This window comes from Loxodonta africana, chromosome 1 (genome assembly GCF_030014295.1).
Source record: "Loxodonta africana isolate mLoxAfr1 chromosome 1, mLoxAfr1.hap2, whole genome shotgun sequence".
In the NCBI taxonomy this organism is placed as follows: domain Eukaryota; kingdom Metazoa; phylum Chordata; class Mammalia; order Proboscidea; family Elephantidae; genus Loxodonta; species Loxodonta africana.
Genome location: NC_087342.1, coordinates 144,057,780 through 144,079,967, shown reverse-complemented (window position 1 = coordinate 144,079,967; position 22,188 = coordinate 144,057,780). Strand labels below are relative to the sequence as shown.

At 34.5% G+C, this 22,188-nt stretch overlaps 1 protein-coding gene across 4 annotated transcripts in view; it reads left to right on the top strand.

Moving 5' to 3' along the window:
* The window catches only part of IBTK (inhibitor of Bruton tyrosine kinase), a 97,121-nt gene that overhangs the window by 50,677 nt on the left and 24,256 nt on the right, over positions 1-22,188 (top strand). For all 4 annotated transcript variants that reach the window (XR_002784846.2, XM_010586535.3, XM_023544183.2 and 1 more), the window contains exons 21-25: positions 1,006-1,118; positions 6,231-6,379; positions 7,888-8,051; positions 10,298-10,390; positions 11,018-11,161. Coding sequence is in view for 3 of the 4 variants with exons in the window: in XM_010586535.3 (XP_010584837.1) it covers positions 1,006-1,118; positions 6,231-6,379; positions 7,888-8,051; positions 10,298-10,390; positions 11,018-11,161 (663 nt within the window). In the remaining variant the exon portion in view is untranslated. The remainder of the gene's footprint in view (positions 1-1,005; positions 1,119-6,230; positions 6,380-7,887; positions 8,052-10,297; positions 10,391-11,017; positions 11,162-22,188) is intronic.

Sequence of the window (22,188 nt, the reverse complement as noted above, 5' to 3'; positions counted from 1 at the left end):
TGATTTTGGTAGCATTTGGAATACTTGGAGTTTATAGATATCTGACTTCTATATGATATATTAAAATCATTATTAAAATCGTTGTATTAGTATACATACCAATTGCTTTTGTGTCGACTCTGATTCATGGCAACCCTATGTGTGTCAGTGTAGAAGTGTGCTTCTTATGGTTTTTAATGGCTGATTTTTTGGTAGTAGATTGCCACACCTTTTTTCTGAGATGTCTCTGGGTGGATTTGAACCACCAAGCTTTTGGTTAGCAGCTGAGCATGTTAAATGTTTGCACCATGCAGAAAACCAAAACCCATTGCAATCGAGTCGATTCCGACTCATAATGAATCTATAGGTCAGACTCGAACTGCCCCATAGGCTTTATAAGGAGTGGCTGATGGATTTGAACTGCTGAACTTTTGGTTAGCAGCTGAACTCTTAACCACTGTGCCACCAGGGCTCCTAACCACCCAGAGTTGCCTATATATTATATTGATATAAATATTTCATGTAATTCTTTACAAAATAATAGTATGCACAGCTGACCTGTGTAACTGAATGAAATATATAAAGAGATCTGTAATTTTTAGATAAAATAAGACAGTTGTGGGCCTCATAGATATCTTATTTTCCCTTTCCTTGTTAGTAATACCATTCTCTGAAATGCTTTTAAAAATTATTACTAAATATTTCTGGTTTAAGATCATAGTTCGATCTTATGATCAGCACTATGAATGTGTGCAGTATTTTACTTCTCAAAATATTTTCCTATATACCATCTTGTTTTTAACTTTCACAGAAATGCTAGGGTTAGAACAAGTAATAGTATCACACTGAGGCCCAGTGAAAATTTGCTCAGGACCACATAGTTAATTGTGACTAGAATCTGTGTGATGTTATTTGTTTTCTGTTAACCAAAGTGCTAAACTGTAGTCAAATGCATAGTTCTTCTACTGTTTAATCTCTGCCTTAATATATTTTTATAAAATGACTTTTTTGTTTGCATTTTCCTAGGGAAACTATGTTCAAGAAGGCAAAAACAAAAGCAAAAAAGAAGCCACGTAAGCGTTCAGATAGTTCTGGAGGTTATAACCTTTCAGATGTTATTCAGAGTCCACCATCTACAGGTTAGTGAAAAGTATTTTGGCATGTATTTCCAGATCTAACCTTTGGTGTGTCTTTATTAATTATCTGATTTATTTAATATGTATTAAATCCTGTTATATGCCATGCACTGGGGCTACTGAAATAGAAAGTAATCTTTTTCTAAGGGAGGCTACAGAAAATTATAGTCAATGTGATAAGTACTCTGATTGCCGCTTGCTGTAGGGGCATAAAAGACATTTATACTAGCCTGAGATCAGGGGAGACCTTTTGGAGCAAAGTTATGGGTAAACTGGATCTTGAAGAATGAAGAGAAGTTAGCCAAGTAAAGGAGGCAAGTAGACATACTAAGCAAAGAGAGTAACATGTTCCTAAACTTAGAAGCAAGAGGAAGAACGTGCACATTTTTTCTGCATATAGGTTAGCATGGCTCAACCATATAGAGTGTGTGCAGATCAGAGATGATTGGAGAGGGTCAGATGGGTGGCTGATGATGAATTTTTAAAGCAGTGTGTGACTGGATGGGTTTATGTTTTTAGAAAGGCCACTCTGTCCAGTAGCATAGAGGGCTCGAGGCGGGCAGAACAGGACAGAGACTCTTATTATCAAGTAGTTTCAATTCAGGTCTCCAAGTGACACATCAAGGGAGATGCCATTCCTGTGCTTAAGGAGCTCATAACCTAGTAGAATATAACACATTTTATATCTAGGCATTATGTGAGCCTGTTTGAAAGTAAAGGAGTTCTGATGGCGCAGTGGTTAAAGCACCCAGCTGCTAACTGAAAGGGTGGTGATTCAAACCCTCCAGCCTCTCCATTGGGCAGTTTCCTTCTGTAAAGATTTACAGCCATGGAAAGCCTATGGGGCAGTTCTACTCTGTCCTACAGGGTTGCTATGAGTCAAATGACTCAACGGTAACAGGTTTCGGTGGATTTGAAAGTAAAGGTTATATGTCTTTCTAAAGTTTTTTTCCCAATTTTTTAGTTTGAAAGTCTTCAGCTTACTGAAAAGTTAGAAGGATACCATAAATACCTATATATCCATCAGCCAGATTTATTGATTGTTAACCTCTTCCCACTTTTGTTTTCCCTCCCAGGCTCTCTGTTGTGTGCTTCCCACCGCGAGTATTCTAATATATACACGCTCAAATTATGTGTGTGTGTGTGTGTATGTTTCTTTATATAAGAATTTTTTTTTGCTGATCCATTTGAAAATAAGTTGTAGACATAATAATACCGTACCCCAAAATAATATACATCACCTAAGAATAAGGATATTCTTCTATATAACCACAATACCATTGTCCCACTTGAAATAATCTTAATCTGTTAATATTATCTAGTACTACAGTCCATATCCAGATTGCCTTAATTGTCCAAAAATATTTTTATAGCTTTTTTTGGTTTTAATCTTAAAAAAAAAAAAATCTTGGTTCTAATCAAGAGTCACATTGCCTTTGGTGATTAATGCCTCTTTAGTCTCTTTTAACTAGTACAGCCCACCCCACCACCCCCTTTTTTTTATTTTTCAAAAGTTAAAGCTATTTGTCTCTGAAATATCCCACATTCTAGATTTGCCTGATGAGGTTAAACTATCTAAGTTTTTAACAGCTTCTTTAGGTGAAATATGAGATGTGCCTTTAATAATACTATGATGTGGCTTTCCAAAATGGGAAGTGTATCTGTAGCAGTGAGACATAACGTGGTGTAATTTCTACCCAGCAGTATTTTCATGGTCAGTCAGCTTTGTATAAGTGACGTTGGAAACAGAAGTACACATTGTTTTGTGTCCCTTTGAAAAAATTAGTTATTTAGTGCAAAGAATTTTCTTTTTATGTTTAAAAAGATAGTACAGATGAGCTATAGTAAGTCCCCGGGTTATGAATGTCTGACTTATAGACAACTGTTACTTGCTTTTTAATGTTGTGTAAATTGGCCCTCACTTTGAAACGATTGAACCAGCCCTTACTCATAACGAGTTCATCACAGTCACCTTCACTGTCTGTATACGCTGCTTTTAAATCATTGAAAAGGCTTCAAGCCTTTTCTTGCACTAAAGTAAGGCTAAAATAAGAACCAGATGTACCTGTTCCGACTTAGCTACAAATTTGACGTAAGACACTTAGGAAAGGAGCTCATTCATAACAAGGGGATTGCCTGTACTTGATGTGTTAGATAAAGCTCAGAAGAATAAATAATATCAAGAATAGTTGTTTTCGATAGACCAAAAGATATTGAAAAAGATAGATAATATACCTGAGTTGATTTATGAAGCACTGAATATAGGGAAATGGAAAAGACATGCCTTAGGAACTTTGCAAATTTAAAATTCTGTGATTTTATGTTCTTTGTATTAAATGAGTTACCTCCAGTCTTCAGAAGAATAAATGGATAGATAGTCATGAAACTAGTGATTTTTCATCACCTAAAAGACTTATGGAAGAAGCAGATACTTGGTTTGTTTTAAATAATATTATTGTTATTACATGTATTAGAATCCTAACCTTCCAGAGCAGAATGAGACTGTGTCCTTTACTTTAAAGATGGGGAAACGAGCTCAGAAAACCTAATTAATTTGAGGTAGTAACAGAAATAGAACTTACTCTTGATCTCAGTTCCATATTCTCCCTGCTATATCACTCTTCCTGTGGCCAAAACAGATAATCATATAAAAGTTTATTTTAATTGGGGGCCCAACACGCCTATTCTGGAAGAAAATTTGAATATAAGGCAAATTTCATCAAAGAGTTCTCTGAAGACTTACCATTTGTGTTGGTCCTTAAAATTAGACAAAAAATTATGTGAAACTGTTTTTGACCAAGATTAATTGTTGACTACTACTCCTAGACTGTTGACCAAAAAGTTGGCAGTTTGAATTCACTAGGCACTCCTTGAAAACCGTATGGGGCAATTCTACTGTGTCCTTTAAGGTCGCTATGGGTCTCAGTCAACTTGACAGCAGGGGGTTTTTGGTTTTAATCATCTTCTTTATTCTGTCGGTTTATTTCTAATTGACTTTTTAGGAGCATTCCAATATTAAATATACTCTGTGAGATGAAAATTTGCCACTATTAAAAGTATTCAAAAGATTGTGGGTGGGGGATGTTTGAATGTTATTTCCAAACTATATTTTAGCAATAACAACAATAAAAGAAGCATATAACTTGTGAATGTGATTTACTTTAAAGTGAACAACACTTATTTGAATATGTAAGAGATGGTATATATATATTTTTTTAATCAATTGTACATTTTTTAGTAACAACTCATAATGCATTTATTTTGTACTTCATTTAGATTCTAATTTGAAATGTATGAAAATGAACTGAACCTAAGTAAAAGTTTACTTTTTACTCTGTTTATATTTGAAATTACTCTAATGCCAGTGAATTTGAATATCAACTGTGGCAGAGAGGCGAGTGTTTAGCTTGCCTGAGAGGAGAAATGCTGTATACTTTTCACAACACCCTTCTTGCTTCAGGTGATAAGCTAACTAGAAACAGCTCTCAGTCAACAGTAAGAGATTTTATGCAGAAAGAAAAACCCTCAAGTGGACATTATGCTGAGTGAAATAAGTTACTCACAAAAGGACGGAGATTGTATGATCCCACTATTATAAAAAGCCAAGAACAGATACGCACACAAAAAGCAGTATTTTTTGATGGTTACCAGGGATGGGAGGGGGAATCACTTTCTAGATATTAGATACTTGTTATTTTTGGTGATGGGAAAGGCAATACCAAGTATGAATGAAGTGTGCATAACCTGACCAAGGTAAATGAAGACATTAAGCAGTGTAAAAAAGACATTAAGAAGTACATAAGAAAAAAGGATAATTTCTGTAAATGCTGTAGCATATACACTTTTGCAACAACAGTAATAACAACCAAAAAAAGTATGTGATTACATAGGTAGATATGTATGCATATATGTATATAGGAAGACATAATGCGAGTAAATGCACATGCATATATAGATAAATCTGTGGGCATATGTGTATATGTGTGTGTACTGCATGTAAATCCATTGCCATCCAGTCAGTTCCGATTCATAGTGACCTTATAGGACAGAATAGAACTGTCCCATAGAGTTTCCGAGGACGGACTGGTGGATTCATACTGCCCGCCTTTTGGTTAGTAGCTGAGTTCTTAACCACTGTACCACCAGGACTCCAATGCTGCATGTATATCCACATATATAATAGAGCACATGGGGGCACAGTTACGGAGACTTCCTAGACATATCCAAACGACTTGCGGGATTGGTTTACTGGGGCCAGAGGCTTAGGACCATAGTCTCGTGGGGCAACTTTGTCAATTGGCAAAACATAGTTCATAAAGATAATGTGTTACATCATAGTTTGGTGAATAGCAGCTGGGGTCTTCAAAGATAGGGAGCAACCCTCTAAGATACAACTATTGAGCTCTACTCATCTGGAGCAAAAGAGAATGAAGAAAACTGAAGACTCAAGAAACTAGTCCACAGGACTAACAGCCAACATGAACCACGGCCTTGTCTAACCTGAGACTAGGAGAACTAGATGGTGCCCAGCTACCACTATGGACTCTTCTGGCCAGGGACACAATAGAAGGTCCTGGATAGAATGGGAGAAAATTTTTAGAATGAAATTCGAATTCTTAAAAAAGGCCAGACCTACTGGACTGATAGAGACTCAAGGAAGCCTCAATATTATAGCCCTAAGATACCCTTTGAACTTGGCACTGAAGGTACTCTTGGAGGTCACCTTTCAGTCAATTGATAGATTGACTTATAAAATTAACAGTTATCACCCATGAGTGATGTGTTCCCTTAAACAATCAACTCTATGAAACCAAACGGTCAACATTGAAGCTAGATCAATGGAAACAGAACAAACAGAATGGAAATACTGAGAATGCTGACTCATTGTGAAAATTCTAATCAATGTCACAGAACAATTTGTAAAAATTGTTAAATAGGAACCTAATATGCTATGTAGACTTACACCCTGAAACACAATAAAATACTAAAATTAGGCACAGTGATTATAATTTAAATGTTATTAAATCTGCATAAATGGAAGCTTTCAGCTCTATTTGATTTATTAAATACAATGTATATGTGTTTAAATATATATTTTTTAATTTCACATTTTAGGATTAATAACATCTGGTAAGACCTATTCTGTGGAATCTCTCCCAGAACTATTGACGTCAGACTCTGAAGGAAGCTATGCAGGAGTGGGTAGTCCTAGAGATTTACAGTCCCCTGATTTCACAACAGGATTTCATTCAGATAAGATCGAGGTTTGTTTTTAATGTACTGTTTCCTTAACTTCATTGTTTTAGGTCTACCAACAGTTTCTTTCATTATTTTTGTTCTAACCTTAAAACTCTTTCCTGGCTGGTTTATGGTGCTGTTGTGTATACTATCGAGTTGATTCTAACTCATAGCGACCCTGTAGGACAGGGTCCTACAGTGTTTTCTAGGTGTAATCTTTATGGGAGCAGATTGCTAGGTCTTTTCTCCCAGGGAACTGCTGTGGGTTCAAACCACCAACCTCTCCGTTAGCAGCTGATTGCTAAACCATTATGCCATCAGGGCTCCTTGGCTGGTTTATAAGGTGTAATTAAAGACTTTGTAAGTAGTCCTAGTTTTCTCAAATTTGCACTTTTTTAGTTTTTAAGATTTATAATGGCAGTTTTGAGTCCTTTATGGCTATATTTATAATCTTTCTGATGCTAAAATGTTGAAGTAAAATACAGATATTGACATAGTGAAAAAGTATACTTTTAGCTAAATTATTTGGAATTTATTTTGTGAAATGTCAATTAACGTCCACTGAAAATTGTTGAAGGAAAATTATTTTGAAAATAAGCCTAATTTTTAATTCTACATAATGTCTTTTCCTCCATGGTGTTAACAAGAAAAACAATCTGGAATGATTGAGTTCTTATGCTAGTCTATCCACAACTGACATTAAGCTGCAGGGTTTCTAGCCTAGTCAGCTTGGGAAAACCATGTTTTTAGATACTTCTTAGCATTTTTATTCTATAATTGTTAATCTACAAGGAATGAGGTTCTCTCCAACTTACTAGAGAAGGTCCCTGCTCATCTATAGGACATATTCAACATCTAGAAATTTGTGAGGCAATGGAACTTTGCCTTTCTTCTTAGAGTCTTCTAGGCCTCAAGGATTGGTTTTTTTTTTTTTTTTTCTTTTTTGAAAAGTAGGCGTTTTGGGGCAATTTTTGTCATATTAATGTTAAGATTTATCTGAAAGACAACAGAGGTTTAAAGGAAGCTAGAATCCATATCATAAATGTTTTATAATAATAGAAACATCTATCTTGGCAGTAGAAATATCCTTTTAATAACTTTCTTGATATATAGTAATAATAATTTTAGGACCTCTTTTGAGGTATCAATATTATTTGAGAATTTATGTTCTTTAATTATATTCAGAATGAATAATATGGCATTTATACCAAACTTCCATTTTATTTCATACTAAAGTCATGGACATTAATTTTAGCTTACTGCTTCATTTCTTATTTGAACAGCTTTTATTATTATTAATACATTAGTACTCATGCAAACATGTTTCTCTAAAAATTCTCAAAGCTCATAATAATCTGGTTATAGTCACAAATGTGGCTTGAGAATTGGTTAAGGGACTAAACTGTAAAAATAAAACCTGAATTGAAAATGCTAATTTTCATAAGATTTTACTCTTTAATACAGTATTTACTATGTATTTGCTACTATGCTAGGTGCATGCTATTATTGACTTCTAAAAATTTTTTCCCCCCAGGGGAAGGCTAAACCGTATGTTAATGGCACACCTCCTACATATTCTAAGGAAGATTTAAAACCATGGGAAAAATCTCCAGTACTTAAAACATCTGCCCCACAGCCCATTCCCAGTAACGCCATTGATAATACAAGCTCTTCCAGCTGGGTTGGTGACTCTTTCAGGTGAGATTTTAATTTCGTTCTGTACCGATTAGTGTGAAAAATACCATTCATTTTTAATCAAATGAGATTTTTTAATGAAGTGCATTTTATAAATAGTAATAGAATTTTTTTTAATATTCGGGAAATTACTTCAATGCTTATAAAGTGCTAACTAGTTAAAACAGGCTTTGATTTTTTCCCCCCAGGCAAAATTTTGTTGCTTTGTATTATCATCAGTGAGTAGTAGCACTTGCTCTACAATATGTATATATTGTGACTTGATAGCATCTGTTTTTTTCTTGGTTAGTACGTATTAGTTAAAACTTCCACTCAGGAAGACCATTCGTGGCCTTTATCTTTTTCAGCACACTGAGGGATATTTAAGATCTCACAAAAGTTATTTTTAGTCACAATTTTCACAGGATAGTCTTTTAATGTTATTATGCTGTCCTTTAAATTCGTCTGTATTTTATATATACTTTTATTTAGAAAAGTCAGTTTTAAAACTTAAGTAGATTGAATATAGTGTTTGTTCCTTCATAGTGCTCATTGGCCTATGCTCCATCTTTATGTGCCTACTATGGTTGATAGTAGGCTAAAACTGCTAAATGACTTATCAAGTGTATTATAACCTGGACCATAGTTTTTTTATTCGTACAAAATGAAATAAAACCCATTGCTGTTGAGTTGATTCCAACTCATAGCGACCCTATATGACAGAGTAGAACTGCCCCGTAGGATTTCCAAGGAGTGGCTGGTGGATTCGAACTGCTAGCCTTTTTGTTTAGCAGCCAAACACTTAACCACTGCGCCACCAGGGGTCCTTAACATGTCGTTGTTGTTAGTTACCATCAAGTCATTTCTGACTCGTGATGATCCCATTCCTTCTGAGGCACCTCTTCCAAGAGACCTCTAGGTGGGTTTGAACCACCACCCTTTCGGCTAGTAGTCAAGTGCTTAGCTACTTGCTCCACCCAAGGACTCTTACAATGAACTAAGAAATTCCGCCTGCAAGGGACATGCTAGTAATTTCTCTTCCTTTAACATTGTATTTAGTTTTTTTTTTTTTTTTTTAATAGAGACCTGGTGGCACAGTGGTTAAGTGTTTGGCTGCTAACCAAAAGGTCAGCAGTTTGAATCTACCAGCTGCTCTTTGGAAACCCTATGGGGCAGTTCGGCTCTGTCCTATAGGGTTGCTATAAGTCAGAATTGACTCGATGTCAACAGGCTTAATGTGTATTTATTTAGAATAAGATTTTTAGAGCTTCCAAATGGTTGATATTCCTGTATTTGTTCAGTTGCATTTGTGTAACTTTTTTGAAATATGCTATATTGTGCACAGTTGAAACAGAGGCTATGTTGATGTCCCAGTTTATGTTGCTTTGTGGCCTAAAGTAGTTCAGAAATTAGTCTTAATTTTTTTTGCCTGTTTTAGTCAACAAATTAGAGCATACATAATGTGTGGGCAACACCTAGAAGCATCTTTTAATTACTGATGTTAAAATATTTTAAGAATGTATTTTAAGAAGAGGTTGGTAGAAAGTCAGTGATAGAGGTTGAATCTATATCATTTTTGTATAGTGTGCACTATCAAATATTAAACAAACATTTCTGGATTCATTTTGAAGTATTACTTAGCTGGTGTAATTAATAGAATTTATTTTTAATGAAAGGCGATAAAAGAAACAGTCACCTTTTAATATGTCATAGAATGTCTAATTTTTAGCTATATCAGATTTCATTTAGATCAGAAACCATCTGTTCCTGAAGATTGTAGAATTCTTTTTCTCATTATGGTATATTCCCCTCTGGTGGACTTCTAATCATTGAGCATATCCAAGTTTTCTTTTAAATGTTTTTATTAATTTTAAACAGTAGTAAGAATCTTGTTTGTTAAATAATGGAAAGGAAAGAACATAATTTTAAGCACCATGCGTCCTACAGGCTAAGAATTTAATTTGACTTTTGGTAAGCTCTTCTGCCTGAGTTAAGAATCTTTCCATTGCTCACTTTTTTTTTTTTTTGAGTTTCAGTTTTATTACTTAACAGTATGTGACTCTGAAAGCATGTTAGTTGTTATTTAGGTATGTATATATAAAAGAAGCTTTCATTCAAAATATCATTTTTTAGGATGGCCATGTCTGACGAAACAGACTTAAATTATACTCTGTCAATCTCATGTATAATTTACAGTTTTAGTGAAGTTTGGGCATTGGACTTTGTGGGTAAATGAATGCTTTGTAAGGTAACTTTCATATGTCTTTTAGTCCTGTCAGCCCTCCTGTCATGGATCTCAGAACCATCATGGAAATTGAAGAAAGCAGACAAAAATGTGGAGCTACACCAAAGACAAATTTGGGGTTGGTTAAAAAAAATCATGAAAAAGGAAAGACCATGTTGAGTTATATTTCTGCCCTAGAGAATTGGAAAGATCACTTGACTTTTTCTACTATTTTTCTGCATTTGATGTTAATAGTTAATTATAAATCCTTTTCTATGAGTCGGAATCAACTTGACAGCGATGGGATGGGTTAGCCTCCATATCATTATTTCTTAAATATGTGCTGAAGATTGAGTTGAGTTGATAGCCCAGCTTCTATTGTATACAATATTACAATGTCAGAAACCTACTGTTAAAGTGGTCATTGTGGGCTATTTCTGAAGAAAAGCCAGAGATTGAAGGCTTGCTATGAATTACTATTTTCCACTAGAAAAATATGATAGTCCATTAGTAGGAGGGCTCAGATATAGTTATTACTTGATCATTGATAGTATAAACTGATACTGTCACTGTTGAAATTTGTGACCATTTTGATTCAATAATAGTAAAATCACACCAAAGAAATAGAAAGCAATATAATCATCTGTAACCTTCATTAAGCAAAAATTAACCATAATTGGTTTAATTTAATCTCTAGCAAAATGAATGCTCAGAAATTGAACTTTCTCAGAAGCAGTGAAACTAATTGGTTTAATTTTATTTCTAGCAAAATGATTTCTCATGGAATCAAACTTTCTCAGAGGCAAAGAAAAATGATTGCAATGACTACCAAAGAAAACAATTCAGGAATAAATAGCATGGAAACAGTTTTAACTGCTCCTTCAAAATCCCCCAAACCAGTGAATGCATGGTATGTTCTTATTGCTATTAAAATCAGTATGAATCTGTGTCTTAGTGTTTAAGAGAGTACTTGGCTTCTTCCTTTTTTTTTTTTTTCTCTCTGTTTCTAAGATCTTTTCAAATAATATTTCATTTCCTTTTTTGCTTTTAAGTTACAAATTGAAACTTGGGAAACAAAGACTTCGTTTTTGCATTTGTGCTTTTAATATTGGATAATTTGACACATACAAGGAGTCCCTGTGGTACAATGGTAAAAGTGCTCAGCTGCTAACTGAAAGGTCGGCAGTTCTAACCTACCAGTTGCTCTGTGGGAAAAAGATGTGGCAATCTGCTGCTGATAAGATGATAGCCTTGGAAACCCTCTGCTCTGTCCTATATAGTCATTATGAGTTGAAATCAACTCAACAGCAATGGGTTTTTTAACATGTACGTTACGGTTTTCAAAAAATTTTTCATATGTAGCGTAGGTTTTTTTGTAGTATTCTAATTCCATTGCTAAAGTGATTTAAAGGAAGCAATCATATATTTTCATTTATAAGCAATGAAGTATATCACATAAAAATTTATAAAAACAAAAACGGATTTAGTTTCACTATCCCAGTGTCTTTGTCCTTATGCGTTCATCATGAATACCTTCTCAATGTTATAACCATAGCTACATTGGTGCATGTTTAAGCAGTGCTGTTTACTTATGGTTGTATTATATAATTTTTCTCCATTAGAGTTCACCCATAGTGGCAGTATTAATAGGAATAGTTCCAAGGAGGTCAGATAACAATTTTAAGATGTGTGGAGTAGGTTGTGCTTCCTGTGCCCCTCCTATTTTCCCTTTTCTTTGTAACTTATATCGTCAACCTGTAATGGATTCTAGAGGAGAAATACATGGATAGTGCGTGGGCAAGGAAGAAATCAATAGAAGCATGTTTTTCTCACAAGGATTGGGGAGGGTCTTGGAGACTATCTACCTATCTATTATTTATCTATTATCTATCTGATCTGATCTACCTATCTACTCAATATGTGGAGAAATCCTTCCAGGCTTCTATTGTCTCATTATTCTGTAAGAGGGATTTTTTTTTTAAATGTAAATTATTTTGAGGAGGGTTATAACTCATTTTATTCTGAGTGCTACCAGTGAGACTAGGGCAAAACCTGTTAGAGCTACTAAGCAGGTCCACAGCATGGTCAGAGAAAAAGAAAAACAAGAGGGAGGAAAATCCAAGAAGATGAGAAAAGAGAGTAAAATATGAGAGAATAGGTTTAGCAGAATTTTTAAATTCAGCAGTATTTGTTGAGCACTGTTACATGGCACTGTGCTAATTTATAATGATTAGTCAATAAACAAGATATTCTTGGTGACTGCCCTGGTAGAGATTATGATGTAGTTATTATAACCTGGGATGTGTTTTCCCTAAACAAAAGCATAGAAAAGACTAAAAAACAAAAAGTTCTTGGATCGGCTCTAAAGATAGTAAATATGTTGCAGCCTGAGAAAATTAACTAAACACATGAGGAAGCTTTGGGGGCTTAGAAATATAATTTTAGCCATGCCACCCAACAGTTACTTTATTTAAAACCAAAAAGTAAATGAACAAAAGAAGGGAGAAAACTTAATTATCACTCAAATTAAGGAATCCAATGAATGGATACATTATTGAATTTCTTGGTTCAGAATCTATTTAAAACATAGAAATTCTTTCTTTGCAACCTCAATTAATGTGTTTTTTTAAGAAAATTAAAACATGGACGTAGTTTAAAAGGTCAAATAGCATGGTAATACTCCAAGGCTTATAACAAAAGACAGCAATCCCCTGCCCTAAGCCTTCCCTTTTGTGACTGGTTAATTAAGATTTAAAAGAGTCACATAGTGAGTATTGTTATATTTCCTTTCTTTTATACTCTTTTCCCCCCTATAATTACTAATTCCCTCAATTTTTCCCTTGCTGCCTGTGTACTTACCACTAATTTTCTCCCCAAAATTCTCCAACACAGCTGTAAAGTTCTTTTCAATATGGTGAAACATGGCAGGTAATCTGTCAGTTTCATTCATTTTCTTGGAGACATCTTCCTTGGAGCCCTGTGTTCTTTGATCTGAACTGGCTTTTCTCCAGGCCTGTTCAGTATCTGTCATCTTGGGACATTCCTTAACTATCATCCTTGGGATTTACATTGCTCCAGTGCTTGATCCCCAGTTGCTTAGATCCTGTGATTTTTTTTTTTTTTTTCCCTTGGTTTACTCCTTGTTTTGATGTAGTACAACCTCCAGTGGTTTTCTGATAAAGAATGTATAGGACATACATTTTTGGAGATATTATGTATGAAAATGTTTTTATTTTCTCCCTTGCTCTTGGCTGATAGATTGGAACCTAATTCTAAGTTGGAAATCATTTGGAGAGTTTATTCCTTTTTTGTTTTTTGCTGTCATTGCTGTTGGGAAGTCTAATGCCATTCTGATTCCCAGTTCTTTCTATGCTACCTATTTTCTTCCCCAACCTTTTTTACTGGAAGCTTTTAGGGTCTTAATGCCTAGTGTTTTGGAATTTCACAGTAATGTGCCTTGATGGGGGTCTTTTTGATGCTGGGTACTTGGTGGTCCCTTTTAATAGGGAAGAGCACATGTTTAAGTTCTGGAAAATTCTTCAGTATTATTACTTTGATATTTGCTGCCTAGCTATTTTCTGTAGAATTCATCTTAGTCAGATATTGTCCTTGTGGACTCCTTTTGTACTTTTCTTACCGTTTCTTTTCTTTGTCCATGTATTTGTCTTTCTATTCTGCTTTCTTGAACATTTCCCTGACTTTATCTTATAATCTTTGTACTGAATGTTTTATTTCATCTATTAAAATCTTTAGTTGTCAGAAGTTCTTTCTTGTTTGCTGATGGTGCCTTTTATATTGCAACCTATTCAACACACTATTGGAGGTCACAACCAGGGCTGTAGGCTAGGGAAGAAAACAAAGATAAAATGAGAAGTAAAGAGGAAGAAATAAAGCTGGTATTTGTTATTGATATAATTGTATACATAGAAAATCCAAATATATTTGTAAAATTCAAAAGTATAAATTATTGAAATAAATGAGTTCAGCAAGATTTCTGGGTACAAAATCAGTATACAAACATTTCTGTATCTCAAGACCAAATGGTAAAAAAGGAAAAGAAATATTACTTAGAACATCAAAAAACTTATTTACCTGTATCTAACAAAAGTTGGGTAAGACATCTATTCAGAAAACTGTAAAATATGTTTGAAAGAAACTTTTAAAATCCTATATAAATAGAGATAAGATATATCATGTTCAAGGATTAGATGACTCAGTGTAGTTACTTCTTCCCCAATGAATCTATAGAGCCAATGCAATCTTAACTGAAACCCCAACTTTTTTTTTTTTTTGCGAAACTCGGCAAGCCAACTCTGAAACTTATGTTAAAATACATGCAAAGGGGCAAGGATAGTCAAGACACTCTTGAAGAAGAAGAGGACATAACTGTACCCAATAGCGACTTCTAGAGCAGTGGTAATTAAGATAGTGAGGTGTTGATGCAAAGATAGGCAAAAAAAGTTCCGGAGATCAGAACTGAGGACCCGAACCAGATTCTTAATTTTTGACAATGTTTGCATTGTATGGCAATACAGAAGGGATGGTCTTTTAAGTAAATGCTGTGAGACAATTGCATATCCATAGGAAATAACAAAAAACTTGACTCCTAACTCATATCATCTCCTATAATCAAATCCAGATGGATTTAAGATTTAAATGTAGAAGACAAAGAATAAGGCTTTTAGAAGATAATATAGGAGAATAACTTAACGACCTTAGGATAAAGAAATACATTTTTTTAACAGGACATAAAAAGCACTAATCACAACCGTAAAGACTGGTATATTCGGCTACATTAAAATCAGGAACATCTGTTTATTAGAAGACACTGTTGTGAGAATGAAAAGGCGAGCCACTGAATAGAAGATAAAGATAGACAGTACCAAGTGCTGAGAAGGATGGGGAGGAATGAAAATCATATATGTACTAGTGTGACCGTAAATTGTTCAGCCACTTTGGGAAGCACATTGGCATTATTTACTACAGTTGAAAATACCTATAGTCTATAAACACTTTCACTCTTTAGTATACACCCAACAAAAATATATGCACATGTGTACCAGGCAACATGTTTAAGAATGTCCATATCATCATCATCTGTAATAGCCCAAAACCGAGAATAACGTAAATTTCTATCAGCAGTAGATGGATAAATCGTAGTTTATTCTTATAGTAGAGTACTACACATTTATGAAAAAGAATGAATTATGAGTAATTGTAACAATGTGCATGAATCTCACCAATATAATATTAAGCAAAAGAAGCCAATCAGCAAAAAAAAAAAAAAACAAACTCAAAATCCATACTTATGATATCATTTATATAAAGTTAAATGTAGACTGATTTACATTCATGTTTTATGTATTCTTCACTATCTGTATTGTATTTTTATTTATTTTAAGTTCTGAGTAGAAGCTGTTTGTGCCTGTGTGGAACAAGTTGTGGCTATGGTAAGGATTTTCACTAGTCTGCTTGCGTCCTCGCTCACCTGGTCTTTTTGACTCCTAGTATATAATTGTACTCCTGCTATTTGCAGTTGAGTGTGGCAGTGGAAAGTATTATAGATAACTGGTTCTCCCATTAGAATGAAGTTCTAACTAGATTAATTTGAAATCTAATGTGAAAATACCAAGTATATATGAGTGCTGACCACTTTTTATTATCAAATGTTTTGCTTGGAGAAATAATACGTTTCTCACCAGTCATCTTGAGTGGAGAAATGCACAATCTTTGTGGCCTGGCGTGAAAGATAAATGTGAATTGTTCTGAATTTAATTTCGGGCTAACCATGTATTTTTTTTTTTAATTAAATGATTAATTTCTATATTATACAATTTCAATTAAGAAATTTTATTTATTAAAGCAAAAAATTTCAGAGCTGCTTTAGCTGAGGATCAAAATCTTGGTTAATTTTTGTGTGGATTCAGATCTATAAATGCTTCTCCCTAAAGTTCCTCTGGCTGCTAAGATGGAAAACAGCAGGAGCTTATGAGTTAGGAAAGTAAAATTGTGGGAAATCTGACACTGTTTCAAATGATGGCATGAGCAATGGAAAGAATAATAGAACTAGTTTAAAGAAATATGCATAATGTATTTTATAGATAACTACATAATTAATGAACATGTGAGTTTAAGAAATTTTGGAAGCACTCTTACCTACCTGTGTTTATTCTTAAGATGTTATCCCAAGTAACTTTTTGAAAAAGAACTTTTTAGGGTTTATATCATTCTTTTATCATTCAGCACATCTCAGAGTCCTCGAATCTGGGTGAATCTGACAGCTTGTGCTTTTCATACCAAGTAGCTATGACATTTCTGTATTTAGGGCAATGCGTTACTTATAGGGGGCATTAAGTGAATTTTCTGGCAAGAATATTTGCCAGAAGAGTATTCCTAGTTGACTATACACTGTACTGTACACCATACTTACTTCTTAATAGAAACCTTCAGATATGTGTGTATTTGGGCTTGGTAAAGAAAAGTGAATCTTTTGTATTTGGTCTGTGTATGTGTACGTTTATGGGAAATTTTTATGATAAAAGGGTAATTCCTTTTGAAGAAACATTTTTAACATGAGTACCTTAGTAGGTCATGGTTCTGACATGAAAAGAAAATTTCTCTTAAGAATTTTACTTCGGGTAAAATGACTTAAATGCAGATATAGCAGTAAAGTATAGTGATTAAGGCTCTGTTTGGTATCTGCCTGAATTTCAGTGGTGGATCTGTTATTTGGTAGCAGTGTGAACTTAGATCTGTGTTTTTAATCTTTCTCTGTCTTGGTTTCATCATCTACAAAATCTGGGTAATAGTACCTACTTCTTAGAAGATTAAACTGAGTTAATACATTGAGTACATTTAGCACAGCACCTTTGATATTGTAAATAAATAAGTTAGCCATTATTATTTCTTATTATGTTCACGTGAGTGCATGATATCCTTAGCAATGTATTAAGATTTTGGAGGTTTTTTTTTTTCTGTTTTTACAAAAAGACGAGGCAGTTTATACTGATTTAACCTTTATTGCGCAAATGGAAATTTGATAAAAATTTTCTAGCTGATTTTCTTATCAAAAACCTAAAAAAAACCCATTGCCATTGAGCTGATTCCAATTCATAACAACCCTATAGGACAGAGTAGAACTGCCCCCAGAGGGTTTTCCGTAAATCTTTACGGAAGCAGACTGCCACATCTTTCTCCTTTGGGTTCAAACCGCTGACCTTTTGGGTTAGCAGCGGGGCACTTAACCACTCCGCTATCAGGGCTCTTTTTTCTTATCTAGTTTATCATTATGTTCCTTCCATCTTCAATATTTTTGACTGTAAAAAGTATCATCTTGATATCTTTTTGAACAAAAGTGGACTAGATGGCAAAGGATGAATTTTGTATTTGTGAGAACTAGATTTGGTTTCTAGTTCTGCCATTTATCCTTGGTAATCCTAATGTCCCTAAGATCCCTTAACCTTGGTTTTACTCTTCTATTAAATATAGGTGGTAATGAAAATACTTTTCAGGATTGTTGTAAGAATTACATGAACTGATTGATGCATATGAAAGTTTTCTGCAAATATGGTTTGGTGGTTAGGTAGGAGTTAGGTATACTATTCAAACAAGATACAGAATTTTAGAAGACCTCCCCTTTTTATGGCATACCCAAAATAGTTTATGAACTTAATCTAGGTATGGACCTGATAATTTCTTCAAAGTACGATTTTAACTTTTTAGGGGATTTTATGGTTGACATTTGTGCTCATTTATTAACATAGCCACTTTGTATTTTAAGTATGGTGAAAGGATACAATCCTGATGCACACCTTCCCTGATTTTAAACCACGCAATATCCCCTTGTTCTTCGAACAACTGCCTCTTGGTCTGTGTACAGGTTCCTCATGAGCACAATTAACTGTTCCAGAATTACCATTCTTCACGATGTTAGCCATAATTTTGTTTATGATCCACATAGTTGAATGCCTTTGCTTAGTCAATAAAACACAGGTAAGCAGGTATCTACATTCTCATTATTTCTGTTCTGGTTGTTCCATTTCCAGTAATCTAATTTCTCTGCCCCCTTACTGTGTCATCTTTGCTTTAGAGTAATTTTTAACCATTTGGTTTAGTATAGTTGATTTTTTAAAGGAGCACTGTATTCACGGGTGATCTTTATTTTATGAACCAGTTTGTTATTTAGCTAAAAAGTTACCGTAGGTGATAGTTTTGGTTCAAGATTTAAGAAATACTTCAGAGCAATTGTCTCAGGGAGTCTTCTAGTCTCAACTGATCCAGTAAGTCTGGACTTTTTAAGAATTTGAGTTCTGTTCCACATTTTCTTCACTTCTGTTAGAATGCATCTATTGTGGCCCTGTTCAGAAAGGTTGGTAGTGGTAGCTGGGCATCATCCAGTTCTTCTGGCCTCAGGGTAGGTAAGGCCATGGTTTGTGTAAACTATTAGTCCTGTAGATTAGTTTTTTTTCTCTGAGTCTTTGGTTTCCTTCTTTGCTTCTTGTTCTGGATGAGTAGAGATCAATAGTTGTATCTTCGATGGCCGCTTGCAAGCTTTTAAGAACCCAGACTCTACTCACCAAGCTAGTATGTAGAACATAAACTTTATGAACTATATTATGCCAATTGACCGAGTTGTCCCATGAAATTATGGTCTTAAGCCTCAAACCCAGAAAACCAATCCTACAAGGTGTTTGGTTATATCTAAGAAGTATCCTATGCGCTTTCTTATGTGTCTGGATATAAGTATATGTATACACATACGTGTATATACATATAAGCAAATGCATACACACACATACACATATATGCATTCATACATGCATATGTAACCATACATATTCTTAGTTTTTGTTACAAAATTATGTCATAGCATTTACCAAAAAGTCCTTTTTTCTTGTGTACTTCTTGTGACATTATTTACCTTGGTCAATCTGTACATACTTCTCCCACTCTGTTGTCTTTCCCATCACCAAAAATAACAGTGTCTACTATCTAGAGAGTGATCCTTCCCCTGCCCCCATCCCTGGTAACCACCAGTGTACGTTGATTTCTGTATATATATCCTTGGCTTTTATAAAAGTGAGATCATACAATATTTGTCCTTTTATGATTGACTTATTTCACTCAGCATAATATTCTCCAGATTGATCCATGTTATGTTTCAAGGAAGGACTCATCATTATTCTTCATGGCTGCATAGTATTCCATTTTATGTATGTACCACATTTTGTTTATCCATTGATGAACACTTAGGTTGTTACCATCTTTTTGATATTGTTAATAATGCTGCAGTGAACATAGGTGTGCATATGTCTGTTTGTGCCTCTTCTATTAGATCCCTAGGGTGTATACCTAGGAGTGGGATTGCTGGATTATAAGACAGTTCTATTTCTAGTTTTTTGAGGAAGTGTCATACCATTTTGCATAGTGGTTGTACCATTTTACAATCCCACCAGCAGTGGATAAGAGTTCCATTCTCCCCACGCCCTTGCCAGCATTTGCTGTTTTTTTTTTTAGGTACAATTTTAGCAGGAGTGAGATGGTATCTCATTGTACTTTTGATTTGCTTCTCTATAATGGCTAATGAAGGAGCACTGGTGGCACAGCGGTAAAGCACTCAGCTGTTAACTGAAAGCTCAGCAGTTTGAACCCACCAGGTGCCATGTGAGGGGAAGATGTGGCGGTCTGTTTCTGTAAAGATTTATAGCCTTGGAAATCCTGTAGGGCAGTTCTACTCTGTACTAGAGGGTCACTATGACTTCCATGGCAGTGGGTTTTTGGGGTAATGGCTAATGATTATGAGCGTCTTTTCATGTGTTGGTTCGCAGCTTGAATGTCCTCTTTTGTGAAGTATTTGTTTGTATCTTTATCCATTCTTTAACTGGGTTGTTTGTCTTTTTGTTGTTGAGTTGTTGAAGTTTTCTACATATTTCAGAGATTAGACCCTTATCAAATGTCATTCCTGAAGGTGTTTTCCCAATCTGTATGTTTTCTTTTTTATTCTTTTGATGAAGTTATTTTAATGAGTGTAAACATTCAGTTTTTCTGAAGTCCCAGTTATCTAATTTGTCTTCTGCTGTTCGTGTCTTTATAGTTGTGTTTGATAATCTTTTTTTTTTTTTCAATTAGTTCCTGTAGTTTTGTCCCTATGTTTTGCAAATCTTTTCAACATGTTGTACAACAAAACATAATTTGTTGAATAAAAAGATTCTGGTATCATAAAAATCTCAGAACTTAAAATCTTTGGAAACTATATTAGCCTCTGTAAGTTATTTTTAATTTTTTGCCTACTTTTAAAATATTTTTTCCTAAAATACATTCCACTCTTACTAATTCTCTGAGAATTATTTATTTTGTGTTTTTTTAATGATTTAAATCAACATAATTCTAGGCACGTGAGACTAAGGTTTTTTAAATTATTTTTTCTTTTTATTTTATTGTGTTTTAGGTGAAAGTTCAGAGCACAAATTAGTTTCTCATTCAAAAATTTATACAGAAATTGTTTTGTGACATTTGTTGCAATCCCTGTGATATGTCAGCACTCTCGCACTTTTCACCTGAGTTCTCTGTTCCATTTCTCCAGTTTTCCTGTCCCTTCCTGGCTTGTCATCTTTAATTTGGGCACATTACCCATTTGGTCTCATACACTTGATTCGACTAAGAAGCTTGTTCTTCACATGTGTTATTGTTTGTTTTATCGGCCTGTCTAATCTGTGGCTGAAAGGTGGACTTTGGGAGTGGCTTCTAGTCTGAGTGAGAATATGTCCAGGGCCATAGTCTTGGGGGTTCTTCCAGTCTAGGTCAGACCAGTAAGTCTGATTTCTTTTTTTTTTTTTTGGAAAATTTGACCATTTGTTCTGTATTTTTCTCCTACTTTGTCCATGACCCTCTGTTGTAATCCCAGCCAGAGCAGTCACTAGTGGAAGCTGGGCACCATCTAGTTGTCGTTTCCAAAGTGATATCTTTCTTTCCCTGTTTTAAGTCTTTTAGTTTTATTATTGAGAATTCTTTACCTTCTTTGGTATCTGTCTGTCCTCTGTCCTAGACTGTTGTTTTCTGATGTTGCTTCTCTAACCGAAGGATATTTCTTTAACACATTATATTTCTTGTAAGTTTGGTTTGGTTTTCATGAATTCCCTTAATTTCTGTTTATCTAAAATGTCCTAATTTCACCATAGTATTTGCAATAGTTTTGTAGAATATATTATTCCTGGTTGGCTTTTTTTTTTTTCTTTTAAGGTTTTGTATATGTCATCTCTTTGCCTTCTTGACTGTGTAGTTTTTGCTGAGTAATCAAAGCTTAGTCTTATTGTTCCCCCTTTGTAAGTGACTTGTTTTTCTTGAGCTGCCCTTAGGATACTTTCTTTGTCTTTGGTTTTGGCAAGTGTGTTTGTGATCTGTATTGGTGACTTTCTTTGGGGTCTATCCTGTATGGCATTCATTAAGCTTCTCGGGTGGTCAGCTTTTCGTCTTTCAAGATATTTGGTAAATTTTCTACCAGCTATCTTCAACAATGTTCTCTGTGTTTTCCATTCCTTACTGCTCCCCCTCCCCATTCTGGATCTTTGATCACGTACAAATTTTTGCTCTTGATTGAGTCCCACCTAATTCTTAGGTTTAAGTTTTCTTCATTCTTTTCTCTGACTTGTCTTCCAACAAAGTGGCATCCATGGATTTGTCTTCAATCTCACTGATCTTGACTTCCATCATTTCAGATTGGTTCCTAAAACCTTCTATTGAGTCATCCATTTCTGAAATTTTGTTATCTTTTTAATTTCTAGTTGCTATTTTTGTGTAATTTCTTAATTATTTGTTTTCATGTTTTGCTTTTGTATTATTTTCCTGAATTCTACTATTGCTTTGTCTGTGTTTTCCTTGATTTTGGCTGGCTTTTTTTGGTTTTGTCTGTTTTCCCTGATTTTGTCTATTTTTTTCCCT